Source organism: Mycena indigotica (assembly GCF_014461135.1).
Source record: "Mycena indigotica strain 171206Taipei chromosome Unknown Mind.scaff0010, whole genome shotgun sequence".
Classification (NCBI taxonomy): Eukaryota; Fungi; Basidiomycota; class Agaricomycetes; order Agaricales; family Mycenaceae; genus Mycena; species Mycena indigotica.
Window position 1 is genome coordinate 3,345,869 of NW_023503009.1, and position 14,505 is coordinate 3,360,373.

The following is a 14,505-nucleotide window of genomic DNA, read 5'->3' on the forward strand; positions in this document are numbered from 1 at the left end:
TATTATCTGAGCAAAAAAGAAGGAAAACGAACTTACCGTTATCATTGTATCGTTCTCCTTTATTGGTGTGCTGCTGCTCATGTTCATGCTCAACATCGACATTGGCGGGAACTGATTAGGCGGGAGTAGATGGCCATTAGGAGGATGAGATCATCTTATCCGAAGATCGAGTGGGATGACATCGACGAACGGTGGCCAGTCTTGTCAAACAATGAGTCCACCATTGATGACCCTACTCAACCATTAGATGGTCAAGATGGACCACTATGCTCCGGCGGAGATGCGGAGATCTAACTGAGAGCAGCTCCTTGGTCGTATGCAGATCTTGTCGCCAACCCCAGGTCTACCAAGACAAGGAACCGAGAAATCGCTGAGAATTGAGTCAGTCGAGGGTTCATGTTGATGTCTCGCCCAAGCGGCACGACCACCAGTAGCACCCTGCGAAGTATATTGATGAGCGAGCAAGCTGGTGCTGCTATCCGCTTTGCTCAAGCGATGACTTGCATAGCTCCGGTTGCAGTTATAGAAGGATGTAATGCTAGCGGTAGACTCGCGATAGCGATGACCACGAGAAGTTTGTGATTGTTGAGCTGGTGCTTTGAAGTAGAAACTAGATGCATCGCTGGCCGCACGTTTGCGACGAGGGTCCCCGCCAACAACGAGAAGGTGTCATCAACGTTCATAGAAAGCGAGATCGACAGATCTTCAGAGGATGGTTGTTCGCGGAGACTGAGCATAGGCAAGCCATACTCGAAAGGATCATTTACTCCAGGGTTGGTCACGTGTCCACAACAGACCCAATGCTGAAGACCGAATCATGATGTCCATGGTAAGCTCGAGTGTTGCGCGCAGCAGGAGGTGGTGGATAAAACGCCGGGCGATTAGCATGGAACTCGAAACCTCTGCGGACCTCATCAAACGAGTCGAATCCGGTAGAGCTGATGCCAGAGGCGGGTCTTGAACGAGTTCGAGCACGCATGCTGGTCATCGAAGCGCGTGAATTTCCGATGGCGGAGCGACGTAAACTGCAGTCTGAGTTGACCCGTGGGCGGGGTTGGGCAGCAATTTCTCCGGCATGGGCAAGAATGGACTTGAGTACGGATTCAGGGAATGAGCGCGACTGTGAGAGGGTGGTGGAAGAATGTTTGACAAGGTAAGCGGCTCTTTTTGCATCTTTGATGCTGTTCCTCTTCAGGGAACTGATACCCAAGCTTGAAACCAATGTTGAGTTCACCGGTCAATGGGCCATTTTGTGGCAAAAGGCCAATATCGCTTCCCAGGCTATCAGAGCCGCGCAAGAGTGTTGGTTCCTTGAGATCGATGATTGGGGAAGGATATTCTGGGTACTGACGCCTTCACTGGCTGTCATAGTCGGCGCCGTGATGTCCATCAAACGTGTAGCGGACCGAGGGGATCGCTGGTCTTCGGTTTTCTGAAGACGACGGTGCCGAGGAAGTCTGGTCGATGATGAACTGCATAGGGGGTTCCGGAGGCGCGTCAATTGCAAGTAGATTGTGCAGGTCGATATTGGCCGGCGTTTTGAACGCATTCTCTAGTTGTTCGACGGAACTGCGCCTATCTGATGCCCCAGGCTCATTCAGCTTCTGGAGCTCACCCGTGAAATCAAACGACTTTTTTCGCATCCTCCTCCGAGGCAGCGCCATCATCGATATCGGCATGATTACCATCGTCTTCAACCAGCTCAACATTGAACATGGGCAGCTGTAGTTGAGGGGGCGACGAGGAGATGCGAGGCGAGGGAGGCAGAGGCGGCAAGTCACCAGGCGGAAGCCCAGAACGAGAGCGTGTCGATTTAGCACGTGATGCCGATAAGATAACTTGCAACTCGTTTGGAAAATCCGGTCAGATGCATCCAGTTCCTGCTCTTGGTGATCAGAGGTATGCGATCCTCCCAAAGCGCCTGCAATACCGATCAACCGTGAAGGATGAGCAGGAGGAGCGTCAAGGAAGAGTGAAGGTTCTGCCACAGGGACAGCTTGCGGACGAGCTAGCTTGGGTGTCGCTGGGATCTTGGCCTGCTGATTCGCAGAGACTCTCTAGGTCCAGACCCTTGATCAGTCAAGCCCCACAGAAAAGAGAGTCTATGCTCACCACATGATGAAAGATATTGCGGGAATGTTGAGATCCTTCAAGTTCGTCGTGAGGTCGCTCGAGGTTTGGCGGAAGGGAACGCGGATTGGGTGGACCCCGGTTCTTCTCCTTGTCTTCGAGAGGCCACATCATCGACGTTGATGCAACCATCGACGTTGAAATCAAAATGCATTGAGTGCAGAGTTGGACCCATAACGTGTGATTAAGGTCATCTCGAGGTGAGTCGGTGACGGTGTCGTGCGACTGCTGGGATAGCGTTTGGCGGGCAGGGTATGGCGATGGTCTTGAAGAAGTTCTTGAACCCATGCGACAATGTTCGAGTTCAGATGGAAGTGGGCTATAACATAACTCTCATAGCTTGCTCTCGACGACAGTATCTTCGGCTTCGTTTCTTGAAGTTCGGACTACAATACAACCCGACCATGATCATATCCAAAAACTGGTGGCGATGACTTACGAGCAAAACTAACCTCCCCGCCAGCAATCAACGAACTTTTCTAAGCTGGGTGGCGAACGAGAAGGCCTTGTTTTGCGTTCGGACTTCGAAGCTGAAGCAGTAAACGGTTGGGCCACAATGCGTGCTTTGTGGGTAACCTTAGCGGGAGAGGCTTCGAAAACCGAGCCAAGAAAGCGTCAGCGAACATGGCCACCCTAAGTATCGATCCTCAAGTATTATTACCAGAGCAAATCGCAACAAAGAAGAACAACTTGCCGTGAGGTCGTATCGTCTTCTCTCATTGTGTACTGTGCACTGTTGCCAAACTGTTGCTTGTGTTCATGGTCAACGTCGACAGCGGTTTAGGCGAGAGCAGCACGAGGATGATGGCCAGCATATGATCCGAAGATCGAGTCGGACGAAGAACGGTGACCGAACCAGACTTGTACCCTCGTCCAGTCCGCTCAACGATAATCGACCCCAGTCATTGAAAAATGTCCTTATTGACTTCCATAGGTCCATCTTCAACCATAATACTGGCAGTCGTGGTGAAGGGGAAAAGGTGACGGCGTCGACAGCCCAGCGCAAAGTAAAAGAAGTCAAGCCAGTCAAGAATGTCTCTGATCTCAGCCGGACTCGGAGTTTGAAGAGTCGTCACGGAAAGCTGAAAGTGAAACTACTGGTTGTATTGATGAATTTAGCATAGCACGGTGTCAAGTCAAGAAACTCGGCTCGAAACTTGAAGCTTATCGGCCATCGTACGGTTGAGCATCTTCCGCAAAAAATTCCCCACAAGCGACAACTCCTCCTCTGCATGAAGCAATCTACCTTGCAACACAGCGACCTCGACTTTGAGGTTCACTGCCTCCTTTTGGGCCTCGTCTCGCGTTCGGGTCAAATGGTTGTTCCAGCCGCGAAGTTCCTGTAGAGCTTCATCATTGGACGACAAGGGCGGAGACTTCGCCTACGTTAACTTGCATGTCCTTCAGCTGGATGGAGAGCTGCGCCTTTTGAAGCTCAAATACAACGCGCGAAACCTCGGACTGGAGCTGAAATCGAGCCTGCGTAGCGAGTTGGAGGCGATTTTCGATCTGGTCCCTGTCCCGAGCCAACGTCGCATTGGCAACCACCAGCTGCTCCATCTGTATCTTTAACTCGACAAGCTCGGTGGTGCTTCCCTCACGTCCGCCTTGGTGGTCTGTGCTGTCGTGAAGCTCGTTGCATGCTACGAGGTTTGTGATGTCAACATTTAAACAGTATCAAGCTGAAGGCAAATGTACCAACCTTCCTCAGGCCTGGGCGTTTTCAATTTTGCTGCATCCATGACCGAAGTGGCGCTCGGGGGTAATGGTTAAGAGTTTGTGCTTACGTCTCTCTCTCTCTGTGTGTTTTGATAATCCAGAGCGCCAATCAATTACAAGACCTCATCAAGCAATTCGAACTTTGGGAACAGAGATCGTCCATAGGCTATTTAACGGGATACCCGGTTCGCCTCTCCATCAATGGCTCCTACCTCCTCTCCCGATAGTGTTGACTCCGCTGCCTTTCCTGGCTTCAAGAAACGCGCTCCGTCTATCCAAACACCCAGTCCAGGAACTCCCTCCGGTGCAGACCAGAGCTTGTTTACCTCCGCAACAGACGGGTCCCAGTCAAGCAACATCGCCTCCTCGCCATTGGGGCCTTTGCGCTTGTAAGTGTGCCGTCTAATTATTTGTGTCTTTCGCCGACATCCAATCCCAGGCAGGCTGTCGACAACAACCCTTTCATCAGGGCCAATAATAACGGTCGCACAGGTGCATACTTTCCCTTTGCTCTCTCTCTCTTCTGAACGGTTCTGAACACCATGAGCAGACCTCCAACAGCAGCAGGCCCTTCTCAACGGGTATCATGCATTGAAGATTGACCATGCTCGTCTTGAAACAGAAGTTGAGCGTCTTCTTATGACCAAGCACGTACTTCAAGAGAACGCCGTGGAAAGCCTCGCTGCGAATGTCAAGCTCAATGCCGAGATGACCGAGCTCAAGGAGCAGTTGGCCGAGGGAGAAGAACTTATGGACCAGCAGAAAGACAAAGAAGCTGGCCTTAGAGCGAAGATTTTCGAGGCTAGAAAAGGGCGAGAACACATGTTGGCTCAGCTCGTGGCGATTCGCAAAGAGTTGTCGTCCGAGAAGAGGGAACGACAGCGCCGAATGGAACAGAGCGAAAAGGGCGTTTCAAAAGCTAAATTGAAGATCGTCTCTCTTGTCAAGGACCTCCAGAACCTCATTGATGTCATCGACGAAGTTGAGGAGAAGTTGGATGACTCGGACCAGCGTGATATTTCTATGCGGTCTGGGTGGGTGGACACAAGCCTGTTGGACGCCGCTGATATGAGCTACTAATCATCGTCTGTTCGCTCCATGAAGTATTAGAAATTGTTTGGATCGTACTTGTTTCTACCTAATTCTCATCCAAGTTCAGTCTGCTCAGCGTTTGCATTCGCGTCTTTAAGTTCGATAAATTCGAATCCGATACTTAGTACATACACTGAGAGACCCATCGACTAATCAACTAGCAACGTCCCACCCCGGTCAGGCTATGAGGGCATCCTTGCCATTACGACACAAACTGCAACCATCATTGCCCAACGCAACGCCGTGCGCATGGAGGGCTAGATGTGCTTCACCGATGTCGTGTTCTGCATCCCGGATGCTTCGAGTCCGTTCGTCTATCAAGGACCGGAGAAAATTCATAGCGGAGACCATTTCGTGGAGACGGCGTTGAGCCATTGCGTGCTCTGCAATGCATGCTTCTCGGTGGGCCCGCAACGTGTGGATGAGCTGTTGCGCTGCTAGAGGGGAACTTGGAACGAGGAGAGTCCAGTTCTGATAGCGCAGCTTCTATTGCTATTCAGTGCGCTAGCCGACGTGGACACAGCAAGGCTTACAAGCTCGTTTGGAGGCAGAGGTGTTAACGCCTGATTCTCTGCGGAGTCCAAGTTGCGCGTGCCCGGGCCGTCATTCTGAAGATCGGTGCAAGGCTCTTTCATGAGCGAAGAGGGAGTAGGAGATGATCCAAGCTCAGTCATGGGTGATGTTACAAGTCAAAAGACGAAAGCTGTGACATTCGAGAGAGTCAGATCAAACGCGTTTGTCTTCCGCTTTGTCATCATCACTTTGCACCCTCATACTCGACAAGTCCAATCCGATGGCGAATCGCACCCTCCAGATCCATGGCGTGGTCTGAAAGGTGCTCTTACTAGAGCCAGTGCAATTCGAATCGCCAGCTCTATTGCGATATGGCAACGGAGCACTGAGCTGAGCCGACCCTGAACCTCAAGAACTCTACGCTCAAAATCCGATTGACGGCCAGCATGGGAGATCTCGGTAGGTGGCCGCCGTGATCAAAATTTGACAATTAAACATGAATTTTAAGTTCTCCAACTTCTTTCTACTTCTTCATTCAAGTTTTCGCTCAGCTCTCAACAGTACCATGACGAACTTGGATGAGCCCATGGATCCAAACGGCCCAAACGACGAGGCACGCTTGCTCACACATTATTTCAACCTATCGCCTCCCCCCCAGGCCACTGGCAGTCCTTCACAGACTGGCGCCAGCGCATTCGATGGCGACATGTCGGACTCCTTTGGCGGCGCCGAGAGTTACTACGATGGGAGCTCCAACAGCTACAGCTACAGCTACACCGACTTCAACGAAGCTTCTCAATCCCTGCCTCATGCAAGCGTTGTAGATCAATCTTTTGCCTCAGTGCCACTGGAGGCCCAGAAACGTATCGGTTCGTCCCATTTCTTTGTTGTGTAGTCTAGTACCTAGTAAATGCTAACATTTATTCAAGAAGTAGACACTGCTTTTGCAGACGGAATGTCCACTGGCTATCAACTCGGGCTTGACGAAGGCTATGAACGCGCGATGCGCCAGCTTGGCGTCAACCCGGACGCCACTCACCAATTCCCCACTCGTGTCGAGCAACCTGAAGCGCAACTGGAGGCTGTCACCGGCAACGCGAATGACGACCAGTCTATGCTCTCCGTAGGTGGTGACCAGTCCGTGCTCTCCATAGGTGGCGACACCACTTTCAAGACGACCAGTCAAGCACCTCAACTTCAAATTTCTGTTACGGAATTGCTGGACCAGGTCGCAGCACCGGTACCTATTCGCCGCTACTTTTCACGCTATATTTACCATCGAATGTAGCGGCAGGCTGGCGCTCAAGCAACCCAACTTGAAGATAACCCAGTCTTTTCCCAGTCTTCAGATACTCACTCTGCCAGCGGTGCGTTCTGCGTTCCTTGACGTATGCTTTGCTGAATTCAAGAATAGAGGGAGGAGTGCAGCGGCGCAAGCGCGGTCGTCCAGCGAACCACGCCACCATCATTGCCGCAGGCAAAGGCACGACTGGCAGTCCTTCCCTCGCTACCAGCTCAAAGTCCAAATCAACCCGGGTGGGGATTCCCGAATCGGCTGAGTTAAAAGTCAAACAGTTCGCCGACGAGTGTTTCGAAACTGCGATCCATCTTATAGCAGTGAAGGACTACTGGGGAACGACTGACTACAAGCGAATCCTTCAGGTCACCCGCGAATATTTGGCTAATCAAGGCATCATTCTCACGGACGACGGTTAAATTCTGCTTTTGTGTAGAGACACATATTGACTGACCTTGATAGATATAACACCCGCACTTGAGAGTAGCCTTTGCTCCGCGGTTGGTGGTGTAATCTTTCCGCTTCACTCACCTAGTTGACTGGTTGCTACTTAGCTCCACACTGGAAGACACAACTCACGCAACTCCGTGCGGAAAAAGGGCCTTGAACGAGTTTGGCCAATGAGCAAGGTACCCCACCCTCCAACTGGTCAACTCACGTACACCGACGAGGAGGTAAAGACGGCGGATTGGCTTATCGAGGACTTGCATTATGCCCACGATACGCCTCTGCCCGACTTCAGTATGATAATCGATGTTGCAAACAAATGCATGCTTACGAGGATCCAGGCCAACCACAACAAGTTGCAGACACAACTCAGACGGCGACTGACGTTCAAGTTGACAACGACACCGTCCATGGTACATTCCTAGATAGAGCTACCGCGAAACTTCCCGAAACGGGGCGGTTCACGAATCCCGTTGTTGGGAACATAATATGGGCGATGGCCAGTCATCAATCTGTCTATTATCGCAACATGGAGATCTTCAAGCGAGTTGAAACCTTTCCCCTCAACATCGTGATATTTGGTTTCCTAACCGTTTGTCTTGACTCATTTCACATTCTTTCCTAGTGCTTACCCGTCGTAGGCATACAACTTCTTGGAAGGTGTACAAAAAAGACTGGGATCGCTGTCCGCTTTCAACGGCATGGAATGTACGAACTCATTCACGAGTGGTTTGTGGCAGCAATCAATGCAATCATGAATGATGAAGTTCATGGTCCTCCGTTTAAAGCTTGGCTAAAGGCGATCATTGCCGCTCTCGGGCAAGTCTATTGTTTTCCAAACAGCTTGATGTACGCTCACGTTGATATCTTTAGCCAGGGGAAGCCTCCCTTCTCGCAGAGCTAAAGATAACTCCCAGCCAAAGCCGAAGCCAACAACAAGATAGACACAGTAGCGTACTTTTTTGGACAAAAAATGTAGTTGATGATTGATTGAATCCATGCACTTGTTCCTCACAGGTGTCAGTCACCGTGACATGCTTTGACTCAGCCACATCCAAGCCGACGCTTTCACGGTCTACTAGAGACTCTAGGTGTGTCCCAACGTTCAGGACAAAAAAGGACAAGAGGGACTCACGTTGGGGCAGCCAGCACTCACTCGAGGGACGGAAGCGCGCTCCATTGAGCGATGTTTCCCCAGTTTTTCATGTCGTTTGTCTGCGTTGGAAAGCATCAACAATCAACCGCCTATGCTTACCGTTGAGGAAGCCACTACCAATGGACATGGAGGCGAGGATTATGAGGATGTGGAGACGGAGGATTTCCTGGTTGTGTCTGCAACACCGTTTAAACGTCGAAGACCAAGGCCGCGTCCGGTTTGGGATGATATAATAGATGGGACATCCCGTCCTCGTCCCCCGTGGAGTTTTTTTTGAAAACAACCGCTCTTCCACGGGTGAAAATTTTACTTTATTTTCTTAATCATGACTAACTCGAAGTCAGGAGGTGTTTTGAACACGATCTTGCTCAATCGATTACATTCCTTGAGTTGGATGCTACTCCTTCGCCTGCTCGCAACGCTATTGTGCCGCCTGTTGAAGAGAGTCCCGTTGGCAAGAACGAATCCAAAGTCTTGCGACCCAGCGCGGGATCAGTCAGTTCCCTTCGACCATATGCTGAACGGGCTGCCCTCTCGCCCAAACGACAACTAGTGCCTAAAGCATCTCAACGACGACTGATCGGCCAACACATTGCTCCGTGGCCCACTGCTCTCAAGTCAACGCCACCTGCACCGATAGCTTCTGACGCCACGTTCAAGAGATCTCACCACAGAACAATGACGCCCTCGCCAGAGCCGGATCCAGCTCCTGTTTCCACTCTTTGCGTTTGCGGCGCTCATGAACCCAACCTGTTTCATCATCATCGCCCTCTCCGCCTCCATCTTCTGTGGACAGCAAGATGGACATGCGAGCACCGTCGTCGCTAACGTTTGGCTCCCGCTCGTCACCCGAGAGCCCAAAACCAGTCGCGTTTTGCCTCCCGTCTTTACCCGTCACACTCGCAATCCGCGGAGCAGCAAAGGCAACAACAATGGAATGCTCCTCGCACTTGGCGCAAAGCGAGTGCTCGGTATTGCAGGCGCTTTGGGAGGATCGCATACCTCTGATCACCAAGAGCAGGAACTGGATACATCTGACCGGATTTTCCAAACGAGTTGCAAGTTATCTTATCGGCATCACGTGCTAAATCGACACGCTCTCGTTCTGGGCTTCCGCCTGGTGACTTGCCGCCTCTGCCTCCCTCGCCTCGCATCTCCTCGTCGCCCCCTCAACTACAGCTGCCCATGTTCAATGTTGAGCTGGTTGAAGACGATGGTAATCATGCCGATATCGATGATGGCGCTGCCTCGGAGGAGGATGCGAAAAAAGTCGTTTGATTTCACGGGTGAGCTCCAGAAGCTGAATGAGCCTGGGGCATCAGATAGGCGCAGTTCCGTCGAACAACTAGAGAATGCGTTCAAAACGCCGGCCAATATCGACCTGCACAATCTACTTGCAATTGACGCGCCTCCGGAACCCCCTATGCAGTTCATCATCGACCAGACTTCCTCGGCACCGTCGTCTTCAGAAAACCGAAGACCAGCGATCCCCTCGGTCCGCTACACGTTTGATGGACATCACGGCGCCGACTATGACAGCCAGTGAAGGCGTCAGTACCCAGAATATCCTTCCCCAATCATCGATCTCAAGGAACCAACACTCTTGCGCGGCTCTGATAGCCTGGGAAGCGATATTGGCCTTTTGCCACAAAATGGCCCATTGACCGGTGAACTCAACATTGGTTTCAAGCTTGGGTATCAGTTCCCTGAAGAGGAACAGCATCAAAGATGCAAAAAGAGCCGCTTACCTTGTCAAACATTCTTCCACCACCCTCTCACAGTCGCGCTCATTCCCTGAATCCGTACTCAAGTCCATTCTTGCCCATGCCGGAGAAATTGCTGCCCAACCCCGCCCACGGGTCAACTCAGACTGCAGTTTACGTCGCTCCGCCATCGGAAATTCACGCGCTTCGATGACCAGCATGCGTGCTCGAACTCGTTCAAGACCCGCCTCTGGCATCAGCTCTACCGGATTCGACTCGTTTGATGAGGTCCGCAGAGGTTTCGAGTTCCATGCTAATCGCCCGACGTTTTATCCACCACCTCCTGCTGCGCGCAACACTCGAGCTTACCATGGACATCATGATTCGGTCTTCAGCATTGGGTCTGTTGTGGACACGTGACCAACCCTGGAGTAAATGATCCTTTCGAGTATGGCTTGCCTATGCTCAGTCTCCGCGAACAACCATCCTCTGAAGATCTGTCGATCTCGCTTTCTATGAACGTTGATGACACCTTCTCGTTGTTGGCGCGGGACCCTCGTCGCAAACGTGCGGCCAGCGATGCATCTAGTTTCTACTTCAAAGCACCAGCTCAACAATCACAAACTTCTCGTGGTCATCGCTATCGCGAGTCTACCGCTAGCATTACATCCTTCTATAACTGCAACCGGAGCTATGCAAGTCATCGCTTGAGCAAAGCGGATAGCAGCACCAGCTTGCTCGCTCATCAATATACTTCGCAGGGTGCTACTGGTGGTCGTGCCGCTTGGGCGAGACATCAACATGAACCCTCGACTGACTCAATTCTCAGCGATTTCTCGGTTCCTTGTCTTGGTAGACCTGGGGTTGGCGACAAGATCTGCATACGACCAAGGAGCTGCTCTCAGTTAGATCTCCGCATCTCCGCCGGAGCATAGTGGTCCATCTTGACCATCTCATGACCTATATATCCGCATCAGAACATCGAAGATGTGGTTGTGTGTTTTAGTGGGCCAGAGGTATCGAGGTTGGAATGAGTTGCGTTGACGCAGTCATTCTGTCTGCATTCTGCCTTGTTCGCATAGCTGAAATTATTGTGATACAATGATGTTTGATATTCGCACACTCTCAGATACTTGGCTGTCTGTAGCAATCTTCGTTTGACTAGAATCTTTTTTCGGACGTGGTCACACTGTGACACCACTGCGTATTGCCATCATCCCAGTCAACTTCTCCTGGTCGTTGCTTGCGCCTGTTGACCGCTACATCAGGTGGCCACTGGTCTGGAACCACAACTCTCACAACCAGTGGCCACAGGGTGAACTTGGCTCATTATTCCGCAACCAATAGTCAATTCTACTTGAAATTGACATTCTAAGTTCAAGTTCTCCGGTATGCAGTCTCTACAAGAGTGAAGAAGTAACATCTAACTTGCGAGAAAGAAGTTCATTTTGGATTACTACTGTCTTTGCGGGCAAAGAGCTATGCCCAAATCGAAATTTGCATGCGAACTTTGCCACAAACCGCTTCGCAATCTGGGCGAGGCAAAAGCTGTTCATGACCGAACCTGTCCAGGCTTCAAAGCCTTGCACATTCAATCTGTGGCGCATATCCATCAACATCTTCGAAACGCAGCACAAGCCCCTCCGTTACATGCAGACCCAGTCGGGGCTGTCGAAGTCCCAGTATGTGGAGACAGTTTGAGTATGACTACCTTGACTGACAATTGGACAGCAGATGGTAGTGCAGGAGAGCGAGGCTCCTGTCCTTCGCCCAAGTGGTCTTCCAAATCGTCGTCGTCGTGCTCCAGCCAAGTTGAAGGATGCTGCTCCCCCCCCACCACCAAGAATTCGCGGGGTCATTCGACCCCTACCCATGGAGACCACGATGGAGATTGATTCCCAACTCTCGTCAATCCCTGATCCAGAGCCCCAGCCGCAGAAGTGGATTCGCACTGAAATCGATGCTTTTGGACTTTATAAGGTTTATCCCCAACGTCCAACCCATGACCCTGACTCGCACATCACATCCCAAGAACTTTACAAAGTCGAAAACCCAGCTGTAGTGGGACTAGACAACTTCCCGTTGCCGAAAGAGCCGTGGTTCTACCCTTTCCCCAACGCGTCAGTTGCACACATGATCAAGTACCATATCGAGGAAGATCACGCGGGATCCATCGGCGCCTTTGACCGACTTGTGCAAAATGTTTTACAGCCTAACGAGGAGGCTCAATCGGACGGGGTCGATCTGCGTGAACTTCCCATGCCGTTTTCAACAAAAAAGTTCCTTGACGATCTCGATAAGAAAGGGATCGAGCCTTTGGGTATAACTGAGAAATGGAAACAGGGTAGTGTTGCTCTGAAGCTGCCTTGTGTGGGTCGAGAGCAGAAAGAATCGGCAGCCCCGGAATTCATGATCACAGATATTCATTACCGTCCACTTCTCGATCCTATCAAGGAAGTTCTTCAAGGTCCTCTCTTCCAGAAATTTCATACGACCCCATTCTCTTTGCGATTCATCCCCACAACAGATGATATCCCGCTCCCTCATGCTGACGCTGAACTCGATTCCAATATTTGGGGACTGCCAAATCTTCCTGCTGGTCATGAAGAGGTATTTGGAGAGGTCTATTCATCAGCGGCGATGCTGGAAGCATACGACGCGATCCCGCAACCTCCACCCCCTCAATCACCAGATGATCCTGTGGAGAGTATTGTCGTTGCTCTCATGGAATGGTCTGACGCCACCCATCTCGCTCAATTTGGCACGGCTTCGCTCTGGCCCGGTTATACATTCTTCGGCAATCATCCCAAAGATTTCAGAGGTAAACCGTCTTCGAACGCAGGTTTCCATCAAGTGTATTTCCCGAGTGTGCGTTAAAATCTTGTCCTCCAGTTGTTTACTCATGGTTGCACAGCTTCCCGACGCGATACATGATGCATACCGCCAACATTACAGCTGTGATATGCCCGACGAGGTCTTCACTCACCTTAAGCGTGACCTAATGCATCGCATCTGGGACCTTTTGCTCGATGACGACTTCATGGACGCGTACAAGAACGGTATCAAAATCAAATGTTGGGACGGCATTGTCCGTCTGGTCTTCCCTCGCTTTTTCATCTATGGCGCGGATTATCCTGAAAAGTCGGTGCCTTACCACAACACCCTTATGATCCTAAATAATATTTGGCAGAGTTCTACTTGCTACTATCCGAAGCATGGGTGGCTGTCCATGCCCTCGTTGCTTCATTCAGAAACACCAAATCGCCGAGACTGGCACAGTCAATGATATGAAGCGACGAGAAGTCATTCGTGTTGATGACCACCCTCGGAGATCAACCATCGAGGATGCGCGCAGAGCTATCTTTGAGAATGGTTCTGCTGTTGCGGGCTCTTCCATCAACAGGATGCTCCAAGCCAAGTCTTGGGTTCCGGTTCGGGTATGTATCTTTATTCTGTTCTTGAGTTACCATTCACCTGGTGATAGAATGCGTTCTCCAAACTCAACACTGAGACAACAACCTTCAACTTTTATACAATGTTCGTCCCAGACCTCCTGCATGAAGTCGAATTGGGAGTGGTCAAGGCAATCCTCACTCATCTGATTTGCATGCTGCAAACCTTCAAGAACGTCGGAGAATTTGATTCACGGTAAGCGCCATCTCCTTATTGCAGGGCTGTTCTCTAAGTCTTGTTAGATTCCGCCAAGTAGGAACATTTGGGCGGTCGGTGATACGTTCCTTCGGCAGCAATGTTTCTGCAATGAAATATGCAGCTGCGAGAAACTTCGAGGATGTTTTACAGGTGCTTTCGACTTTTCCCCGGGTGCCAACGACCAATGACATCTCGATAGTGTATACTCCCCGTCATCGAGGGATTATTTCCTGATCACCAACGTCTTATCGATCAACTGTGCTTCGAGCTAGCAGTGTGGCATGGATATGCCAAACTACGCATGCATACGACCTCCACTGTCGAAATCTTCCGAACTGCTACTAAGGATTTGCTTACCTCCATTCGACGCTTCGCCCGTGAAACTGCAAGTGTAAAAACATACGAGCTGCCTCGAGAGGAGCGGCAACGAACAAAGAAAGCAGCCAAGAAAGCGGCAACACTTGACCAGCAGGCTCCTGTGCCGGAATCCCAGCCCACCGCTTCAGTCAACGACGCCCAGTCCAAACCCAAACCCAAACCCAAACCCAAACCCAAACCCAAACCCAAATCCAAAACTACATCCAAATTCACAACCAAATCCGCACCCGTACCCCCGCCTGTATCCCTGCCTGTACCCCCGCCTGCCCCCCCCGCCTGCGCCTGTACCCCCGCCTGCACCCGCACCCTCCACTACACCAGACGTGTCAGCTACTACGGCATCAACATCCCTTGAAGATCCCAGTCCCGTACTCGTTACCACATCTACGCGACCTCGAGAAAAAATAGAAAAACCATTC

The 14,505-nt window shown here is 51.1% G+C and overlaps 5 protein-coding genes across 5 annotated transcripts; 3 read left to right on the top strand and 2 right to left on the bottom strand.

Annotated features, from left to right (window-relative positions):
• Positions 1-1,863: 1,863 nt before the first annotated feature.
• On the bottom strand, positions 1,864-2,418 carry MIND_01146800 (uncharacterized protein; the record flags this gene model as incomplete). The annotated part of the gene is made up of 3 exons (XM_037367999.1): positions 1,864-1,880; positions 1,931-2,057; positions 2,113-2,418. The coding sequence occupies 3 exons, from the start codon at positions 2,416-2,418 to the stop codon at positions 1,864-1,866; spliced, it is 450 nt and encodes a 149-aa protein (XP_037215831.1).
• A 1,632-nt stretch (positions 2,419-4,050) lies between these two features.
• MIND_01146900 (uncharacterized protein) lies at positions 4,051-4,929 on the top strand (the record flags this gene model as incomplete). The annotated part of the gene is made up of 3 exons (XM_037368000.1): positions 4,051-4,238; positions 4,289-4,341; positions 4,400-4,929. The coding sequence occupies 3 exons, from the start codon at positions 4,051-4,053 to the stop codon at positions 4,927-4,929; spliced, it is 771 nt and encodes a 256-aa protein (XP_037215832.1).
• A 189-nt stretch (positions 4,930-5,118) lies between these two features.
• On the bottom strand, positions 5,119-5,615 carry MIND_01147000 (uncharacterized protein; the record flags this gene model as incomplete). Its single annotated transcript, XM_037368001.1, has 2 exons — positions 5,119-5,427; positions 5,475-5,615. 2 exons carry the CDS (start codon positions 5,613-5,615, stop codon positions 5,119-5,121), a joined length of 450 nt encoding a protein of 149 aa, XP_037215833.1.
• A 3,478-nt stretch (positions 5,616-9,093) lies between these two features.
• On the top strand, positions 9,094-10,992 carry MIND_01147100 (uncharacterized protein; the record flags this gene model as incomplete). The annotated part of the gene is made up of 4 exons (XM_037368002.1): positions 9,094-9,849; positions 9,910-10,049; positions 10,093-10,458; positions 10,527-10,992. 4 exons carry the CDS (start codon positions 9,094-9,096, stop codon positions 10,990-10,992), a joined length of 1,728 nt encoding a protein of 575 aa, XP_037215834.1.
• Positions 10,993-11,538: 546 nt separating this feature from the next.
• On the top strand, positions 11,539-14,441 carry MIND_01147200 (uncharacterized protein; the record flags this gene model as incomplete). The annotated part of the gene is made up of 7 exons (XM_037368003.1): positions 11,539-11,739; positions 11,789-12,925; positions 12,972-13,198; positions 13,248-13,494; positions 13,542-13,705; positions 13,753-13,858; positions 13,908-14,441. 7 exons carry the CDS (start codon positions 11,539-11,541, stop codon positions 14,439-14,441), a joined length of 2,616 nt encoding a protein of 871 aa, XP_037215835.1.
• Between the last annotated feature and the right edge of the window lie 64 nt (positions 14,442-14,505).